At 36.8% G+C, this 16,723-nt stretch overlaps 1 protein-coding gene across 1 annotated transcript in view; it reads right to left on the bottom strand.

Annotated features, from left to right (window-relative positions):
• ARAP2 (ArfGAP with RhoGAP domain, ankyrin repeat and PH domain 2) overlaps window positions 1-16,723 on the bottom strand; it is a gene marked incomplete at its 3' end in the record, with an annotated part of 198,041 nt that overhangs the window by 65,329 nt on the left and 115,989 nt on the right. Inside the window, 5 exon segments of the mRNA XM_019628086.1 lie at window positions 532-695; window positions 13,447-13,510; window positions 13,716-13,914; window positions 14,556-14,658; window positions 15,704-15,848. Of these exon segments, the coding sequence (XP_019483631.1) occupies window positions 532-695; window positions 13,447-13,510; window positions 13,716-13,914; window positions 14,556-14,658; window positions 15,704-15,848 (675 nt within the window).

The following is a 16,723-nucleotide window of genomic DNA, read 5'->3' as shown; positions in this document are numbered from 1 at the left end:
ATTACAATTTAGAAATTATTTCAATTACTAACCATGATTCTTAAAATAAATATCTATACCCAATAGCATGGTGAGTGAACACACACACACACACACACACACACACACACACACACACCTTTGTGTAGATGCACAAAAAAAGTAAATTATTTTACATATTGCCTCATGGTCTAACACTTCTAAAAATACATGCTTAGGTAGCACGCTGCATCTCCCTAGATTTGTAACATCTGAAAAATATAGTCTTTAATCTATTTTATGTACATTTTACAATAGAGATTCTTTCAATACCTTATTTACATTTGTATGCAGGTAAAGAAAGAAGGAAATGGTCTAAGTACATTATATCATTTCAACGACTTTTATTGGGAGAAGGAATAGCATGTAACCAAACAGTGACTACATTTTTATTATTCAGTGATGTACTTACAGATATAAAGAGACCTTGTTCAGTCCAATGCAGGTACCACTTAAAAACTGTAAGAACGATGCTATGAGTTCTGGGGGTTGAATCAAACCTGTGATACTCACCATACTGTGTAACAAATGCTATACAGCTGTTCACGATAATGGGAACGTCTTTTTTGCTGAGCTGCTGATCTTGTAATGCATTGCCATCTGTACCTGCTGCTTTTTCAATTGCAGAATGCCAGACTGTGAAATCCAGCTTCGTATGCCCATGGATGTATAATGTTCTGCAAAATTTAAAAAGCATTTCAAATTATAATTTTGCTTTAAAAAAAAAAAAAACTCTTCCTTCTAGACAGATGATCCTAAAATCCAAATACATATGACCTTGTCTCACCCATAAGAAGAAAAACCCTTCATCTACCACTAGTTTCCACTCAAGCCCTCTTTTGCCTGTACAGTCACGTCTCTCCAAAGAGGAGAGGAACTTCTCTGAATTTGTGGTCACATCTCCTTTCATTACCAACCCCTTTTATTCTCTTTCCAAATAGCTGAACTGAAACTTTTCTGGCAAGCATCACCAGTGATTTCTAATGGATGTTTTTGGCTGTATGTTTCAAGATGTTAGAACTGATAACTTCATTTCTTAAACCAACAAAAAGAGAGGGAGGAGGGGTGGGGGAGGGAGAGAGGGAAGGAGGAAAGGGAGGAGGGGGTAGGCGGGAAGGTGGAAGAGGGGCAGGGGGAGAATGAGGGCAGGGGGAGAATGAGGTCCGGGGGAAACCTCGCATTTCATTTGGCTTGGTAGCATGCTTCTTTCTGGCTTTTCCTCCCATCTTTCTGGTCACTCGGTTTCTTTCCCAAACTCACTTTCTCCTGGAAATGAAGTTGTAACCTCAGTGCACTCATGAACTCTAAGGACTCCTCAGTGGTCCATGCCCCGAATAGAAGTTGGTAACTCCCACACCCTTATCTCCAGGCTATAACTTTGTCTCACAAACAAGGTCTCCTTGTGATCCAAAAGCAGGAGAAGAATACAGCTAAGAGAGTGGGAAGGTCAATCACTTTCCAAAGTCAAATTTTAGCGCTGCGCTTACTTCCTTTGGGACCTCAGACAAGTTATTAGGCCTCTTTGGGCCTCGGGTTCATCATTGGCAAAATGAAGATAATAATGGTACCTACCTTAGCACTTGATAAATGCAGTATTAGTAGCTGAGTAACAAACCATAAGACTGACTAACATTAATTTTGGGACACTCTCACCTCAGCATGCCACAAGCATCTCAAACCTTTCTGCCTCCTCATACCAACGAACTACGGTTCTCCAGTCATCCCACCAGGAATTTAGGATTAATTGTAGATCGGTCCCTCTCACTCCACCTCGTCACTTCCTCATGAACTCAGTCACCAAATTCTGTTGGTCCCAGCTCGCTGGCACGCTTGCTCGGCCTCCTCTTCATTCCAACACTACCTCATCTCGGGTCCTTACATGGCTCCCTGAGGTCACTGAAACCCCTTTGAAGAGAATTCCTTTCCCAATTCTCTACCTCTTAATCCCTTGTCCCTCAGGACTGCCCAGAAAGATCTTCCTAAAATGTAAAGCTAATGACTTCCCTTCCTGATTACTGTTGTTCTGCAGCTCTGGAGTTTTCAAGGTTTGAAAGGCCTGCATTTCCCCTTCAACTTTGCCACTCCGCTCCACTCAACACACGCTAAAAACATGCCATCTCCTTATCCTCGTAATAAATTTCCCTGCTCTTCGGCTGGCGACTCCCTCTCTTCCTCAGTGACCTCCCTGACATTGTCCCTGAGTCCCTCCTGCGCTTAGTATATAACAGGTGTGCCTTCTTAACCCTGAGCTGCCGCTCTGCCCTCCATTCCACCATCTGTGAATATTTTAGCTGCTGAACCCCAAACTTCATTCGCATGAGCAAGGAAAGCATTCCAGTATCTCCAGTCATCAGCACAGTGCCTGGCATTTAGTGGGTACATCATCAAGTCCTATCACCAGATAGAAAAACCGATTAGAAACACCAGTTACACTCATCACCGATGCATTTAAGTGTATCTATACCAAAGAAAAACAAGTTACTCTCGAGTCCAAACTATGAGAGGGCTACTTTGGATTCAACCCCAAGCGACAGGAATGAACTCAGCCATGTGAACTCTGAGTTGCTATTTTGTTTGTTTGTTTGTTTGCTTCTCTGTTGGTTTATTTTTTTTTCAAATTCCTGAAAATTCACTGGCCTTAATTTGAAAAGAAAATAAAAGTCCTCCTTTTTTTTTCCCTTTGGTTTCCTTTCTTGAAACGCTCCGCTAAGAGGACAAAGCTATTGTCCACACTCACTGCTACCACGTTTGAACTTGCTGTAAGGGCTAGTACTTCACTGAGGTCGCACCTGCCATCTTCATCACTTGCTTTCTGATGACTTTATCTAGTGTTATATTTTCCACATCACTACAGCAGCCATGACCTCCAGGTTCTGTAATTTTCTTTTTGAAGAATTCTGACACTCTAATATTCTTGACATGCTTTAGCCTTTTGGTTTCTCTTATGTCATCTTTAGCTCAAAAGCATTCTATTGCTGGTATCTTTGTCTCAATGAAACTGCACAGCTCAGGTAATGTCCCTGAAAAATATCAAGCGCCTACATTCTCAGACCTAACAAAAATGGATGTCTTGCCAAATTTAGAAGTTTAGGGAAAGAGAAAATGTTAACTTTGAGTCTTAACTTTTTTGTGTTTGTTTTTTTTTTCCAACCTGATGATTAAGCTCTAAATTTGATATAAAAATATTTGAATATATTGCTTTTCAACAAACCGCTACAATGGGTATTTCAGAAACCAGTGAAAGAAATCCAAGATGCAATGGGCCTCCTACAGTGCCAGTATAATCATGCCATTAACTGTGAATGTTGTAAACTTCGAACTTTCTTTCTAGTCAGAAGAAATGCCACAATGACAAGTTTAGCTGTCTCCTTGTGAACAACTGAGGGGTAGAACGAGTAATGACAAGTTAAATCCGAGTCAACTTGTCAAAGACTGAGTCCTAAAAATATAGCATCTAGTGTAGTGGATGTTTGACATTTAACTGCATCAGTTCAACAACTTTCCTCTCTGATGCTTATCTAAACTCCGCTCACATTGAACAAAACAGCAAAAGATATTTTCAGCACACAGGCTGGCGGAGTTTGTGATTTCCAGTGTTATCAAACAATGATTTTACATGTTTGGATAAGAATTCCAAAGAAACATTCATTTACATCTTGAAAATCTGAAAAGTTCTTTTGAAGAATGCTAATTATAGAGAGAATGAATCTAACTGTCCACTCCCCAAGCATACATGTGAAAGAGAACATCAAAAGCCAAGTAAAGAAACATCCCTGTATCCTATAATGAATCAAGACAGTTCAATAAGACCCAAAAACCAAGTCCCAGGGCTAATATAAAAACAATGTTCTCAAAACTGCAATATAATAACCAGTCTACGGACAAGAACCATAACTGTTTTCACAAATAATGGAATCAATAAATTTGACTGTATAAAAAATAAATTCACTTATACAACTAAATAACATTTTAAACACAACTAAAAAGCAAATAACAGAGTCCACAAATATGACTTAAAAAATAATATCCTAAGCATTGACACAAAAATAAAAGCACTGAGTCTTCTAGTATAAGGCAGCATTTGGTTGGCAAAAAAACAAAAAAAAATACTTTATTTTCTTTCATTTCTGAAAGATATTTTTGCTAAATAGAGTATTTTAAGTTAACAGCTGCTGGTTTGGTTATTTATTTATTTTTCTGTTTTTCCCAGCACTCTTAAAGGATTTCATTATGCCACCTTCTGGTTTACATGGTTTCTGACAAATGGTCTCATGTTTGGCCCCTATATTTAATGTATCTTTTCCTCTGGGGCTTTTCAATTTTGTTTCCCCTCACACTGGTTTTCAGGAATTTGATTATGATGTATCTTGATCTGGTTTGTCTTTATCATGCTTGAAGTATATTGATCTTAGTACATGTGTGGGTTTATAGTTTTTATCAAATTCAGAAAATGTTGGGCTACATTTCTTCAAAGTTGTTTTTTTTTTTTACCTCCATCTTTCTCTTATTTTTGGATTTTAATTATACTTACATGAGACTATTTGATATTCTCCCACAGGTCACTGAGGTTCTGTTGATTTTATCTAGTCTTTTCTTTCTGTGCTTCAGTTTTGATCATTTCCATTGTCATGCCTTCATGTTCACCGATCTTTTTTATGTTGAGTCTGCTCTTGGGTTAAGCCAATCCAGTGGAATTTTTTCAGATACCATATCCTTGAGCTTTAGAAGTTCCATTTGGTTCTTCTTTTAGTTATCTATTTTTTTCCTCACATTTGTGTTTTCCTTTACATCTTTACAGATGTAAAAGGTGCCCAATAAATATACAGAAAGTGCCCCAAAAAATGTATACACATTTTAAGAAAGGAAAACTGTATTAAAATTGTAATATTCAATATACACCGATAACAAATGATGAATACAAGTCACGTTTGACTTCTGCAATTACAAGAGGTGCTCAAAGTGGATACCATCAGCATCCAGACACTTCTGATTATAGCAAACTACTGCTTGAGCTATGCTGACCAAAGCATCCACTTGTATACAACTTTTTGGCACTCCCAGTATTCATAATATTTAAAAATCACTGTTTAGATTCTTTGCTAATTCCATTATCTTTCTCATTTCTGAGTCAGTTCCTATCCACTGATTTGTAGCTTTTCCACATCACTAGTAATTTGAACCACGTGCTCAATATGGTGAGTGTTACACTGAGTGCCAAGATTGTATTGTCTTCCTTTAAAGCGTTGATGTTTGTTTTGGTATCATTTGGCTGTTGGACCCAGGCAACTAAATTACTTGTGGGAACAGCTGATCCTATGGAGATCTATTTTTTAAGCTTAGTCAGGTAGAATGGGAACAGCCTTTACTGTAGGGCTGGTTTGGCCTGGGTACTATGGATTTACTTTTCTGGGGTCTTTACTAATGCCCTATGTGTCTACTGAGGTAGAAGATAGCTGAGTAGAATTTGAACATGCTCGAAAACTGTCTAAGTTCTGGGAATTGTTCAGTCCATAGCACTACCATGGGAGTTGTTTCTGTTTGGCCTCTTAGAGTTTCACCCTGCAAATATGCAGATTAGTATTGAGCCAAAGATGGAAGTGAACTCCTATGAAGATTTCTGAAACTCTTTCTCTACATGACTCCTTATCCTGCAAATTTCAGCGACTACAGATTCCCTGAACTCCTCTCTACCCCTCTGGATAGCAAAACCATCACTTTCTGCTTGAGTCTCCCCTGCACTATGGACCAAAAAGTGCCTACAGGCAGGAAACCAAGGTGATCTTAACCCTTACTTCATTTGTTTCCCTTCCCTCCATGATCACAATCCTGAAATGCCTATTGTCCCAACGCCTGAAAATAGCTTGTTTCACATATTTTGCCCAGTTTTCTAGTTGTTTGAACTGAGAAGGTATGTGTCAGGCCAGTTATTTCTTCATGGCCAGAAATGGGAGTCTGGCAAATTTTATTTAGTCACTTCATCATGAATTACTCTCACTTTAGTTTATATAGTGATATAGTATTTTTTTTACCCATACCTTCAGATGAGAAACTGCTGGAATTTCGGGCAGAAACAAGCAAATAATTATTAAGAAAATCTACACATGCAGAGTCTCTGTTACAAGAATAAAACAGTAGAAACTATTGTTTTAAATAGCTTGTTTCTTCTGCAGGTAACAGTTCAGTAAAGTGTCCAGACGCCCGATTCCCTGAGAAAGGCACAGTCTCCAGTTTTTCAATCTCATCTCTACATACTATTAGGCAACTACCTATAGGAATGTGAGAAACTGCCCTGTTTTCATCTGCTCAAAACCTTTAATGGTGTTCCACCAGCTGCAGAATGAATTCAAATTCTTATTTTTAAAAATAATTTTAAAAATAGTTTTAGAATACTTAAAAAAAAAAAATCTTCTGTACCCTTGTAAAGGGCCTGCAATCCTTTCCAGACAAGGCAAGTTGTTAATTAAATTGAACTGATACTACTCAAATGGCATCAATCTAATAGTATAGGCCCACTGGTTCCTGCTTCCTCCTCAAGAACTTAAGGTTAAGGTCAACCTGAAATGAAGTTCTTCCCTAGTCCATCCTACTTCTCTGAACCGATCATTTCCACCTCTTAGAATACCTTAATCTCCCAGCACCCTAATTTTTTCCTACTGAAATTCTACCTAGGAATTCCAAATCCAGTTAAAAATATTTCTCTTAAAAAAAAAATTGCCCTGATCTCATTTATCAATCTAGAACTTTGTTAAATAGCCACGCATTCCCTTTATTATAATTCTCTTTAACAAAAAATATCACTTTATAATGTAAATCTGAAAAGTCTTTTTTTGCAAAACCTGCAGGATTGGTGAGAGAGAGAACCTCTTGTTTATATTGGCAACTTTCAGATGAAACCATCTCTTTGAATTAAATCATCAGTAAGTTACAAAAGCAGTCAAGCTGATATTGTGGGCAATTGGCTACTGTTTAATTTGCAATTACATGCACAATTTAGAAACCACTTTAAGATAATTCACCCTCCAGAGTATTGCTAACATATCAGCTGCTACAAAACACAATTTGAAGAGGGGAAAACATCACATGTAGTAAATTGATATGAAATAAGAATCTTAAATTTAGGGTGTTAATCTCCTAAATTGAGAAAAGTATCTGTTTCACAATGGAGGAGCATATTCGTAAAATGTTTACTCCCCAGTGTTAGCTTCTTTATGTCTGGAATCTGCAATTAAAACTGAATGCAGTCAGGGTTGGGAGCCATGAAGTGCACATATTATGCTTTACTATAGGTCAACCAAGGAATCTTAAAAGAAAACTAAAACCAAAAAACCAGGCCAGACTTTTCTGATAACACAGCTGAGTGATTCATTCATACTTATTGTATTTATTGTAACCAAGAAGCTTTCAGTAAAAGTTAATAATAGGTGTCTCTGACAAAAATGAGTATGCAGCTATAGAATGTGAAGATGGTGAACACAGTAGCTTATTTATTAGAAACAGAGGTACAGACAGAGAGTGTGGGCTAAAGTGAAGGAATTGTTTTCAATAGTTAAGAAAAGGATGTTGTATTCTATTGAACATTCCAGTGAAGGTGGATATATATAACCCCCTGTTCAGGAAAATGCCTTCTGACCTTGCGATTTAGAACATTCACTAGCAACAGATATTTAAAAATGTGATTTTTCTCACATAGAAAAATCCTGACTAAGGCGTAAAAGCACAGAATCCAGTCCCCATAACAGCATCAGAGAGCATGCTCTAAACCCTTAAGTATAATCAAGAAACCTTTGTTTTCCAAAATAATAATTTTTAAAGTATACAAAGAATACACATTAAAGCGACACCATCTGGAACACCTCCTGCTCAGAGCTATTTAGAGCAAAAATGCTCTGTGTGTGGAAAATATTATTGCAATATTTTTCTGTCTAAAGACACTCATGCTATGCATGTGGAGAAAATTACCATGACGTTTAAAATATATATCTAAATACTAACTATAACTATATTCTGTGGATGATTATAAATTTATGAACTTTTCCAATTCGGAGGGTTCTTTCTCCTTCTTGCCTTTAAGGGACATTAATATATTTTAGCACTTTAATCAAAGGTAGACAAGGACAGGGAAAAGATGTGAAATTAATTCATTAAATTTATTGATGACTTGCAATTCTGGTTCAAGCATTTACTAACACACACAAAAAAGGTTAAAACTTACAGCTGGTTGCTTTCTTGCTCTTTCAATTATCCACTATCTCTATATGCCATCAACATGAATAATTGGAAGTTGTTGTATTTCCTAAAGCCACAATTTTATCTGTTATTGACAAGTCTAACACAATCTACTATAGCTTACAGTCATTATTTCCCAAGGGGCTAATAGATCAAAAGTGATGAGAAAGAGGGCAAGGCAATGAAATTCTCTTATTTGGACATGGTATTAAAACAGCTCTTAAATAATAGCTATAATTAATGGGCTTTGTTTGAGACCTGGAAGAGCAGTGTGTATTCCCTATCTTGGTAAATGATACAACCAGTCATACAGTTACCCAGGCCAAAAGCTCAGAAGTCATCCTTATCTCCTAGTTCACAAAGAAATAACACCATTAAATTGGTGTCTCTCTCTCAACATCCTACCATCGGATCTAGAAAGCTACCAACATCCAAAAGCATCCATCAATTCCTCCTTTCTTCCTCTTTCAATTGAGACCTGGCTCTGCTTATCCTCTGTCTTATACCTTCAATTGTCCCCCCTTTTATGTCTCTTCCCCATTAAAATTTAAAGTTGCATAAGTTCAGGCCATCTTAAAAAAAATAAAAATTGCACACATATTTCCTTCCTGGGTCAAATCTTCTCTACCTTGCTGATCCTATTAACCTCCAGACATCCTTGACAAACTGTCCTCGCCAGCTGTTTCAATTTACTCAATTCCCAGCCTTAATGTAATCCTGTTTCTGCTTTATCACTTCTGCACTCCTCAAAGTCACCAGATGAAGTCTGCATCGCTTATCTATCTGATGAGTTTCTGTACTCGTCAGGCAGCACCTGACACTTCTGACTACTTTTTCCTTCTTGAAGCACTCTTCCTAGGCTCTGTGACATGCTCTCTCTTGGTTTCTTGCCTCACTCCCTGGATAAACGAGCTTAGTATTCCAGGACAGCTCTTCCTCCTGACAACTGCCCCCACCTCCAAAATCATGGGTATTCATCAAAGACCCAACATGTTACTTCTTCCCTTGTCACTCTAATGATTTCACCTTCTTCCTTCTGTGTATGGGTAACTCTTAAATCTATAGGTCCACCCATTAGCTTTTACATGAACATCAGATCCATAAATGTAACTTTCTCCTAGCAGTTTCTCCCTAGGTGTTTACAAGCACTTCATGCTCAATATGACTAAAATCAAATTCATCGTCTCCCAAGATCTCTCCCAAACTTGCTCTTTATCTACTATTCCCTCTCTCAAGTCCATTTATTTACATAACATATACATATCCACATGCAGATACATATGTACATAGACATGTATGCATGTGCATGTAAATACATACATAAATACATGAGACACTGTTTTGCACCACACACAGCCGTGTGCTGGTACATCTGCATGCTCTTTGTCCTGTCAGGGTTTAAAACCCAGAGCACTCACCATCTCCAAGGCTGATTCTTTACTCTGTTCACACTTCTGAACTCTCTTTGAATGAATATATATAATATGTGTGTGTGTGTGTAATTTCTAATAAAATAACTTTTTTTTTAAAGATTTTATTGGGGAATTGGGGGAGGGGAACAGCATTGGGGAATCGGGGAAGGGAATCAGACAAGTCACTGTCCTTTTGTTCTTCAGTCTAGTGTGGAGAACGTTGCTTCACTGGCCCATGTTGGTTTTATCATTGCGCTCTTCCCAAGTGAGGCAGTCGCTTGCCAGCCACTGGACGGCAGCTCACGGTGGCTCATGGCAGCTCACACCAACTGCCGGCCACTCAAGCTAGCTGCCAGCCACTCACAGTAGCTTATGGCAGTCCACTGCAGCAGGGGCTGCAGTTTACACTGTCGCCAGCGACTCATGGAAGCCCAGCTCCAGGTCGAACTATTGTTCACCATCTTAGCTGTAGAGGGCACAGTGTCACTGGCCCCCATGTGGGATCCGAACCAGGGCCACGCTGCTCAGAGATGGTGTCCCAAGCCAACTCTTAACCAACGTGCCACTTGGCCGGCCCTCTAATAAAATAACTCTTAAATTTTCTAGTAAAAATTTTATTTTCTAACAAAATGCTGAAATTTTAAATTCTGTAAACTTATACTGTTTACCCACGCTCTGGGTACATTTGTTGATTTAATTCTTGAGAACGATCTGTACAAAAGTGTTAGTAAATTAACACTTAACACTTGTTCTAAAAAGACAAAAATCTGTTGACTGTTAAGTTACCAATTGACCATACTTTGACTTCAAAATGGATTATTCTCCTCAATGTCACAGAGGCACTAGAAGGCTGTGTAAGCAGTGAAAATAGTGCCTGGTACACAGTATGTTCTACACATTCTCATCATTGTATTACTGTTATTATCAGAATATCATTGACTTAGAGAAAATGGAAAAAGCAAGTAAAACCAGAATATAAATATGGTAGTGTTCAAAGAGTGCATTTTGTATGGCAGGTATTCAGAAATTTAAGGAAAATAACTTGGTTATATATTTGTCCCTGTATTTCTCCTATTCCCATTCAGACACATTGCTTGCTCTTCATTTTCATAAACATGTTTTCAACATGACTTGTTAATAACACATGTAGATAAAAACTTTTAAATTATTATCAAACACATGATTAAGCAGCTATGACCATTAGTTTGGAATTTCATTAGTTTTCAACAATTCTGTGAACTCAGAGTGTATCGGAGTTCACCTCCTGATTCCTGTAATCCAGTGAAAAAGTCAAGATACTACCAAGTAACAAAACATTTAGCCTTCTTGCATCCAGGAGGGAAGGCACTGCATCAACAATAATCACTAAAGAAAAATTCAACAAACTGATTAATTCTAATTGATGTTTGCTATATTTTATTAAAACCTATGTACCACTGGTCAAATCCCTCTTAAGAGAGAAAATGGTAGAAAAATACCTTGGCTATAGTAACCTGAGAATGCATACATATACATATATGTAAGTGACAAATAAGTTCAACTAGCAAGTTACCACTTGTTAATTTGTTTAAGAACATAAGCTCTATGAGCTCAGACGCCAAATCTCTATTGTTGACCATTTTTTTTCCTGCCATCAAGGCAGCAGGCAGCAGGATATTCCATAAATATTAATAAATGACAAAAAACTAGTGCACTTATGTCACTAGTTTAAAAATATAACACTATGTATACATAATACTACCTCATTAGTATTTCTGAACATATAATTAACAGCTCAGACAGTATAGTGACACCATCATCTAGTAGCAAAAAAACAGAATATAAAGTATCATGAACCATTATAATTCCAGAAATAAATAAGTGAAAACACAAAATCCTAATTATGCCTGTAAATTAAACAACACACTCTGACATAAACATCTAATCAACAATATGCTTATTCTCGAAAGCTGTTGATAATCCTCCCAAGAAGTAGAAGAAAAGACAGGTTCAGAGAACTGTTGATTATTCTTGTCACCAGCAAGAAAAATAACCCGAGGGAAGTCAGAATCCACTATATTTTTATATTTTTATATTATTATATACATTTTTGGCAAATGATCTTGTACTCTTGTAGAGCTAAACATTCCAAATCAGTATAATTAAGGGATTTTAAAACAAATGACAAAAGATACAGAAAAAAAACAATTTGTCCAAGAGACTTTACCTTCCTAATTGTGATACGACCCCAGCTACTTCTTCCAAGCCTTGTTTTCTAGATCACCCTCTTCTTCCTGACCTCTAAACACTGGAAACCCTGGGGCCACTTCTTTAAGTCTCTTCTCTGTCTATACTCTTTCTCTAAGTGAAGCTGTCCAGCTCCTCGGCTAAACAACATCAATATGCTCACAGCTCTCAAATCTGTATCTCCAGCTACTATAAGCCCTCCACTTAATTCCAGACTTGTATATCCAAATGCCCACTTAGCAGCCCCACTTTGCAATCAAATACACATCTCAAATATATCATTTCCAAAACCAAATTCTTGATCTACTACTATTACAAACTTACTAGTATCTGACCTCTGCTCTCCTTTATTTTTGTTATCTGAAAATAAACAAAAAACCAAAAACCAAAAACCAAACACCACCATTCATGTAATTGCCCAGGCCAAAAACTGGACTCTTACACACTCATCGAATCCATCAACAGAGTCTCTCATCTGTAGCAGCACCCTAACTAGATACTGACTTCCACTCCTGTACCCCTCAAAGCCTATTCATCTGGAGCGCGAGTAGTCCTATAAAAACCTGTCAGATCATTCCACTTCCCAGCTCTCAAACTGAGCAGCTTCCCACCATGCTAGAATGAAGTTCAAATCTTTACATATCATGACCTCTAAGGCCCCATAGGACCCGGCCCAGGGGTATCTCTGAAATCATTTCTACCCGCTTTCTCACTCATTCAAATCTCCCCAGTCACGGCAGCTTCCTTTAAGGCACCGAACATGCCAAGTATAACACACTCTTAGGGGCTTCCAAGTACCCTTGACCTTATGCCTGGAACTCCACTCAGGCTGCTGCAGAGTTTGCTTCTTCACTTTATGCAGATCTCTGACCAAAAATACTTTCCCTTCTCATCCTATCTAAAACAGAATACTGCTCCATCGGGATCTCTCTCTTTACCCTATTTTTCTTCAAGCATTTAAAATTGATGGACACACAATACTATGTAATTTTTTTCCCTCCTTATATTGTTTCCCTCATTAGTGTACATGCTTCACGAGGACAAGGGGCCATGTCTATTTTATTTATCACTCCATTCCCACAAGCTGGAACAGTACCTGATGCACAATAGATGCTTCATATTTATTGAAAAAGTGAATGCAAGAAATAAAATTTTAGCTGTGCATGACTCACATGCAAAACTAATTCAGGATATTATTTCTATTCCTAATACACCTACACTGAAAATATGCTTACCACTATCAAATGCTTCCAAACACTTAAATGTGAATGTCCCAAATGGATCTAGGTCTATAGAAAATTATAATAATTGATCACACTGAGTTTTGTCATAACAAATATAAAAAATATGTAAGCTTCACTGGTGTATTCTTTCTACTGAAGAGTATACACACACACACACACACACACACACACACACATACACACACACATACACACACACATTCTTTTCAGAAAATTTCCAACAGGCTATAAAATAATGGGTTCTCCACCAAGAAGATAACCAAAATAGCCCGTTCCCTAGAGTGATTGCAGTAAAGAGTCAAAGGCAAAAATGCACTCACCTCCCTTTTTCTACCAAAAGTAAGACATCCATTTTTTCCCCATTTTGAACCATTGTGCTGGTGGCTAAAGGGAGAAGAGAAAAGCATTAATATATTTCTTAAGAACATTTTACTAAATACCCACCAAATACCCACAAAGACACAATTATTAATACTCCCTAGTCATATGTTTGGGAGTGAGCAATCATAATTTTATGGAAAAGCTATTACTGCCATATGCAATAAAAAATTATGTTGAAAATATAAGATGAGAGAAAAAAAAATCTTACTTAGCTCTTGCAGTCTTCTTAAGTACATTCTATCTTCCTGAACTTCTTGCATTTGAAGGCAAAAATACAAACTAGATTTGTCCATAGCAAACCAGCCTTGTCTCCACTGATCCAGGGCTTGGCAGTCTTTGTAGAAGAGTTGACCAATCAAATCATAGTCAGCTTCTGTTAAGCTTTCAGCAACAAAGGGAACAAAATGCTGTTAAAACAAATACAGAAAAGTAATAAAGACAGTGAAAATAGGAAATCTTTTCCTTATCTACAGATATGAGGGAAGGTAGAAACTCATCTTTGTTTTCTATTGTAAAGATTTAGAAGTAGCCCCAATTTCAATATAATTATTTAAGTTTGCTATCAGTCTTAAAACTGAATGGCTAATAATGCATTTTCAAATGGCAGCATCTTAATCATTTTTCTTGCTATATATAGAATTGAAACAGGAAGACATTCTCTTTGTCGATGTATGGCATTTCTCAAAAAATATCAACCCTAAATGTTTGTCTTCATTTGTATCTTTTCCTGAATCTGTCCCTTTCCCCTTTCTGTATGCCAAGAATATCTACCTATAAAAAGACATACGCAAAAATGACTTTACAATGTTGAAACAAATCTTCATCATTAAAACATGGCTTTACTTCAAAGAATGATTTCTCCAAGGTCCTACATGAATTTCTTCTCTACTCAAAGTTTTAAGAAGGTACAACCTTTGAAAACCAAATGAAGTATGGACAATCTTCCCAGAGTCTCGCATAAAACTTCCATGGACCTCTAAAGCTCAACCATAGACCCCAAGCTGAGAATCTTCTCTGTATTTAGGGTAATAATATGATATTTAAATACCTTAGCTATTGTTTCTGTCCATTTTCGTTGGGCTTGAGATGTTTCAGCTCCAAATAAGAATGCACGTTCTGAGGGCAAATAGATCTCAAAAGTAAAGATGGGCCTACCGCACACATGAATAAAAAGATGCCACTGGTTATGTTTGGCTCTCGTGAAAGCAAATCACATGAAGGTCAAATTTTTAAATTAAGTTCATTCTGAAAATTGGTTAACGTTATGAAATCAGTCTATCATATTTATCTGTTGATGGTTGATATTTCATTCAAATGAGTTAAATGGACACACAAATCATACAAAATGAGTATTCTTCTGATTATAATTACTTTACTGCATGATTTACTAGAAAACAACAGTATATATAGTATATATACCAGTATATATTGATCATTATGTAATACGTTTCATGTAATTTTATGTAAATAACAAAGCTTTGCAAATCTCTTCCCTTTCTTACATTAAATTTTTATTAAACAGTATGCTCCTAGACAACTGATTTTGGCAGATTTTAATATTTCTATTTCTTTATTAAATACATCACAAAATGTGATGAGAAACTTTCACACCAAAGATCTTCAATGGTCTGTTTCTAAACGTCCTCATAGAAACTCTAAATAAACTATTCTGTGAGTCAATATATAAGATTAATAATGCTTATTCTTTTAATTGCAACTTTTTTTAATTGAGACAATTAAAATATCAAAGCATATATTTAGAACTTCCATGTTATTAAATACTTAGAATTTTGTTTATATTAATATGAATAAATCATCACCAAATATTTCCCTTTGTCACATATTTAAACCATGACGTATTAAACGAACATATATATTTTACAATTAGTCCACTATTTTAAATATTAAGTAAGTCATAAAAATTGTAGGACATGTTCAAAAATGAAACACTATCAATTTACTTAAGATCAGATGCAAACATGTTAACCTAAATTACTTAGTATATTTTAATTTTCCTACTTTTTAGTGAATTCCCTAATGAAATTTCAGAAGCTACAAAATGAGTGTGTTTCAAGAAACCATTAAACCCTTCTACAATAGACAACTGAAGAATTGAAATAACAAAACCCTCATTACCTAGTATGATAAGTATCAGAAAATGCTTTTTGTCTCCTGACTGTTTAATTATAGACCTACCCGGTATTTAAATAGAAGTCCTCTTTGTGGACTGCCAGGCAGATAACTTCATTGATATTAATGGTGCCATTAGGTGTAGTAGACTTATCATTTTCATAGTAACTCAAGAAGCCTCCTTCCAAAACACACCACTTTTTATTTGTCTCTAAGAATTTAAAACAAAACAAATAAATTGAACTATACCATAACTCCAATTAAAAAAAATACATTGTTTAAATAATGACTGCATTCAAGTAAATTTATTAATTCCCTAGTTCATGTAAAGAGCATGCTCTTGCTGCATGGGATATAAAGTTGTCACACTCTGCTCTCAAACAATTTACAGTCCAGTAACAAGGGGTGTATACGACAAAAATAGCTATGACATTGATGACCAGTGAAGCTGGAAGATGCATGAAGGACTGCTACAAAACAACTCTGACACAGCCGAGATTGATGTCTGTACAGAGTTGGATAGGACAATGAGTAGGGTAAGAAGTAAGACCACAGGTGATCTTAGGTATTCAAAATAAGGAGGGGTCGGTGCCTGTAGTGTCCTTAATGCCTTGGTTAGAGGACTTCAAATTCATTTTGTAAGGGGTGAGTGCATGACAAGCCTGCAGGCAAAGGGCCAAATCCAGACCAAGACTTGTTTCTGTAAATAAAGTTTTAGTGAAACACCACCACAACCATTCGTTTATGGATTGTCTGTGGCTGCTTTCTCCCTACAAGGGCAGGTCTGAGTTGTGGCACAGACCCTCTGGCCCACAAAGCTTGAAGTTTTTACTATATGGCCCTTTTCAGAAAAGTCTGCTGAGCTTTGATTTTGTAGTTGATGGCGAGCCATTAAAATGGTGTCAGCATAAGATTATAATCAGATTTGAGTTTTACACACTCCGCTTAATGTGAAAAATGGATTTGAGAAAGTGAGGCCAGAGGCAGGAAACCAGTTAGGAGACTGTTGACAGAGCCTACCTGAGAGATGAAGACAGCCAAAAGCAAGACAGCGAGCGGTATAGGGATAAAAGGAAGAAAAGGTGT

Source organism: Hipposideros armiger, unplaced genomic scaffold (genome assembly GCF_001890085.2).
Source record: "Hipposideros armiger isolate ML-2016 unplaced genomic scaffold, ASM189008v1 scaffold_747, whole genome shotgun sequence".
NCBI classification, from domain to species: Eukaryota; Metazoa; Chordata; class Mammalia; order Chiroptera; family Hipposideridae; genus Hipposideros; species Hipposideros armiger.
The sequence above is the reverse complement of the archived record's forward strand: the minus strand, read 5'-3'. Positions and strand labels throughout refer to the sequence as shown.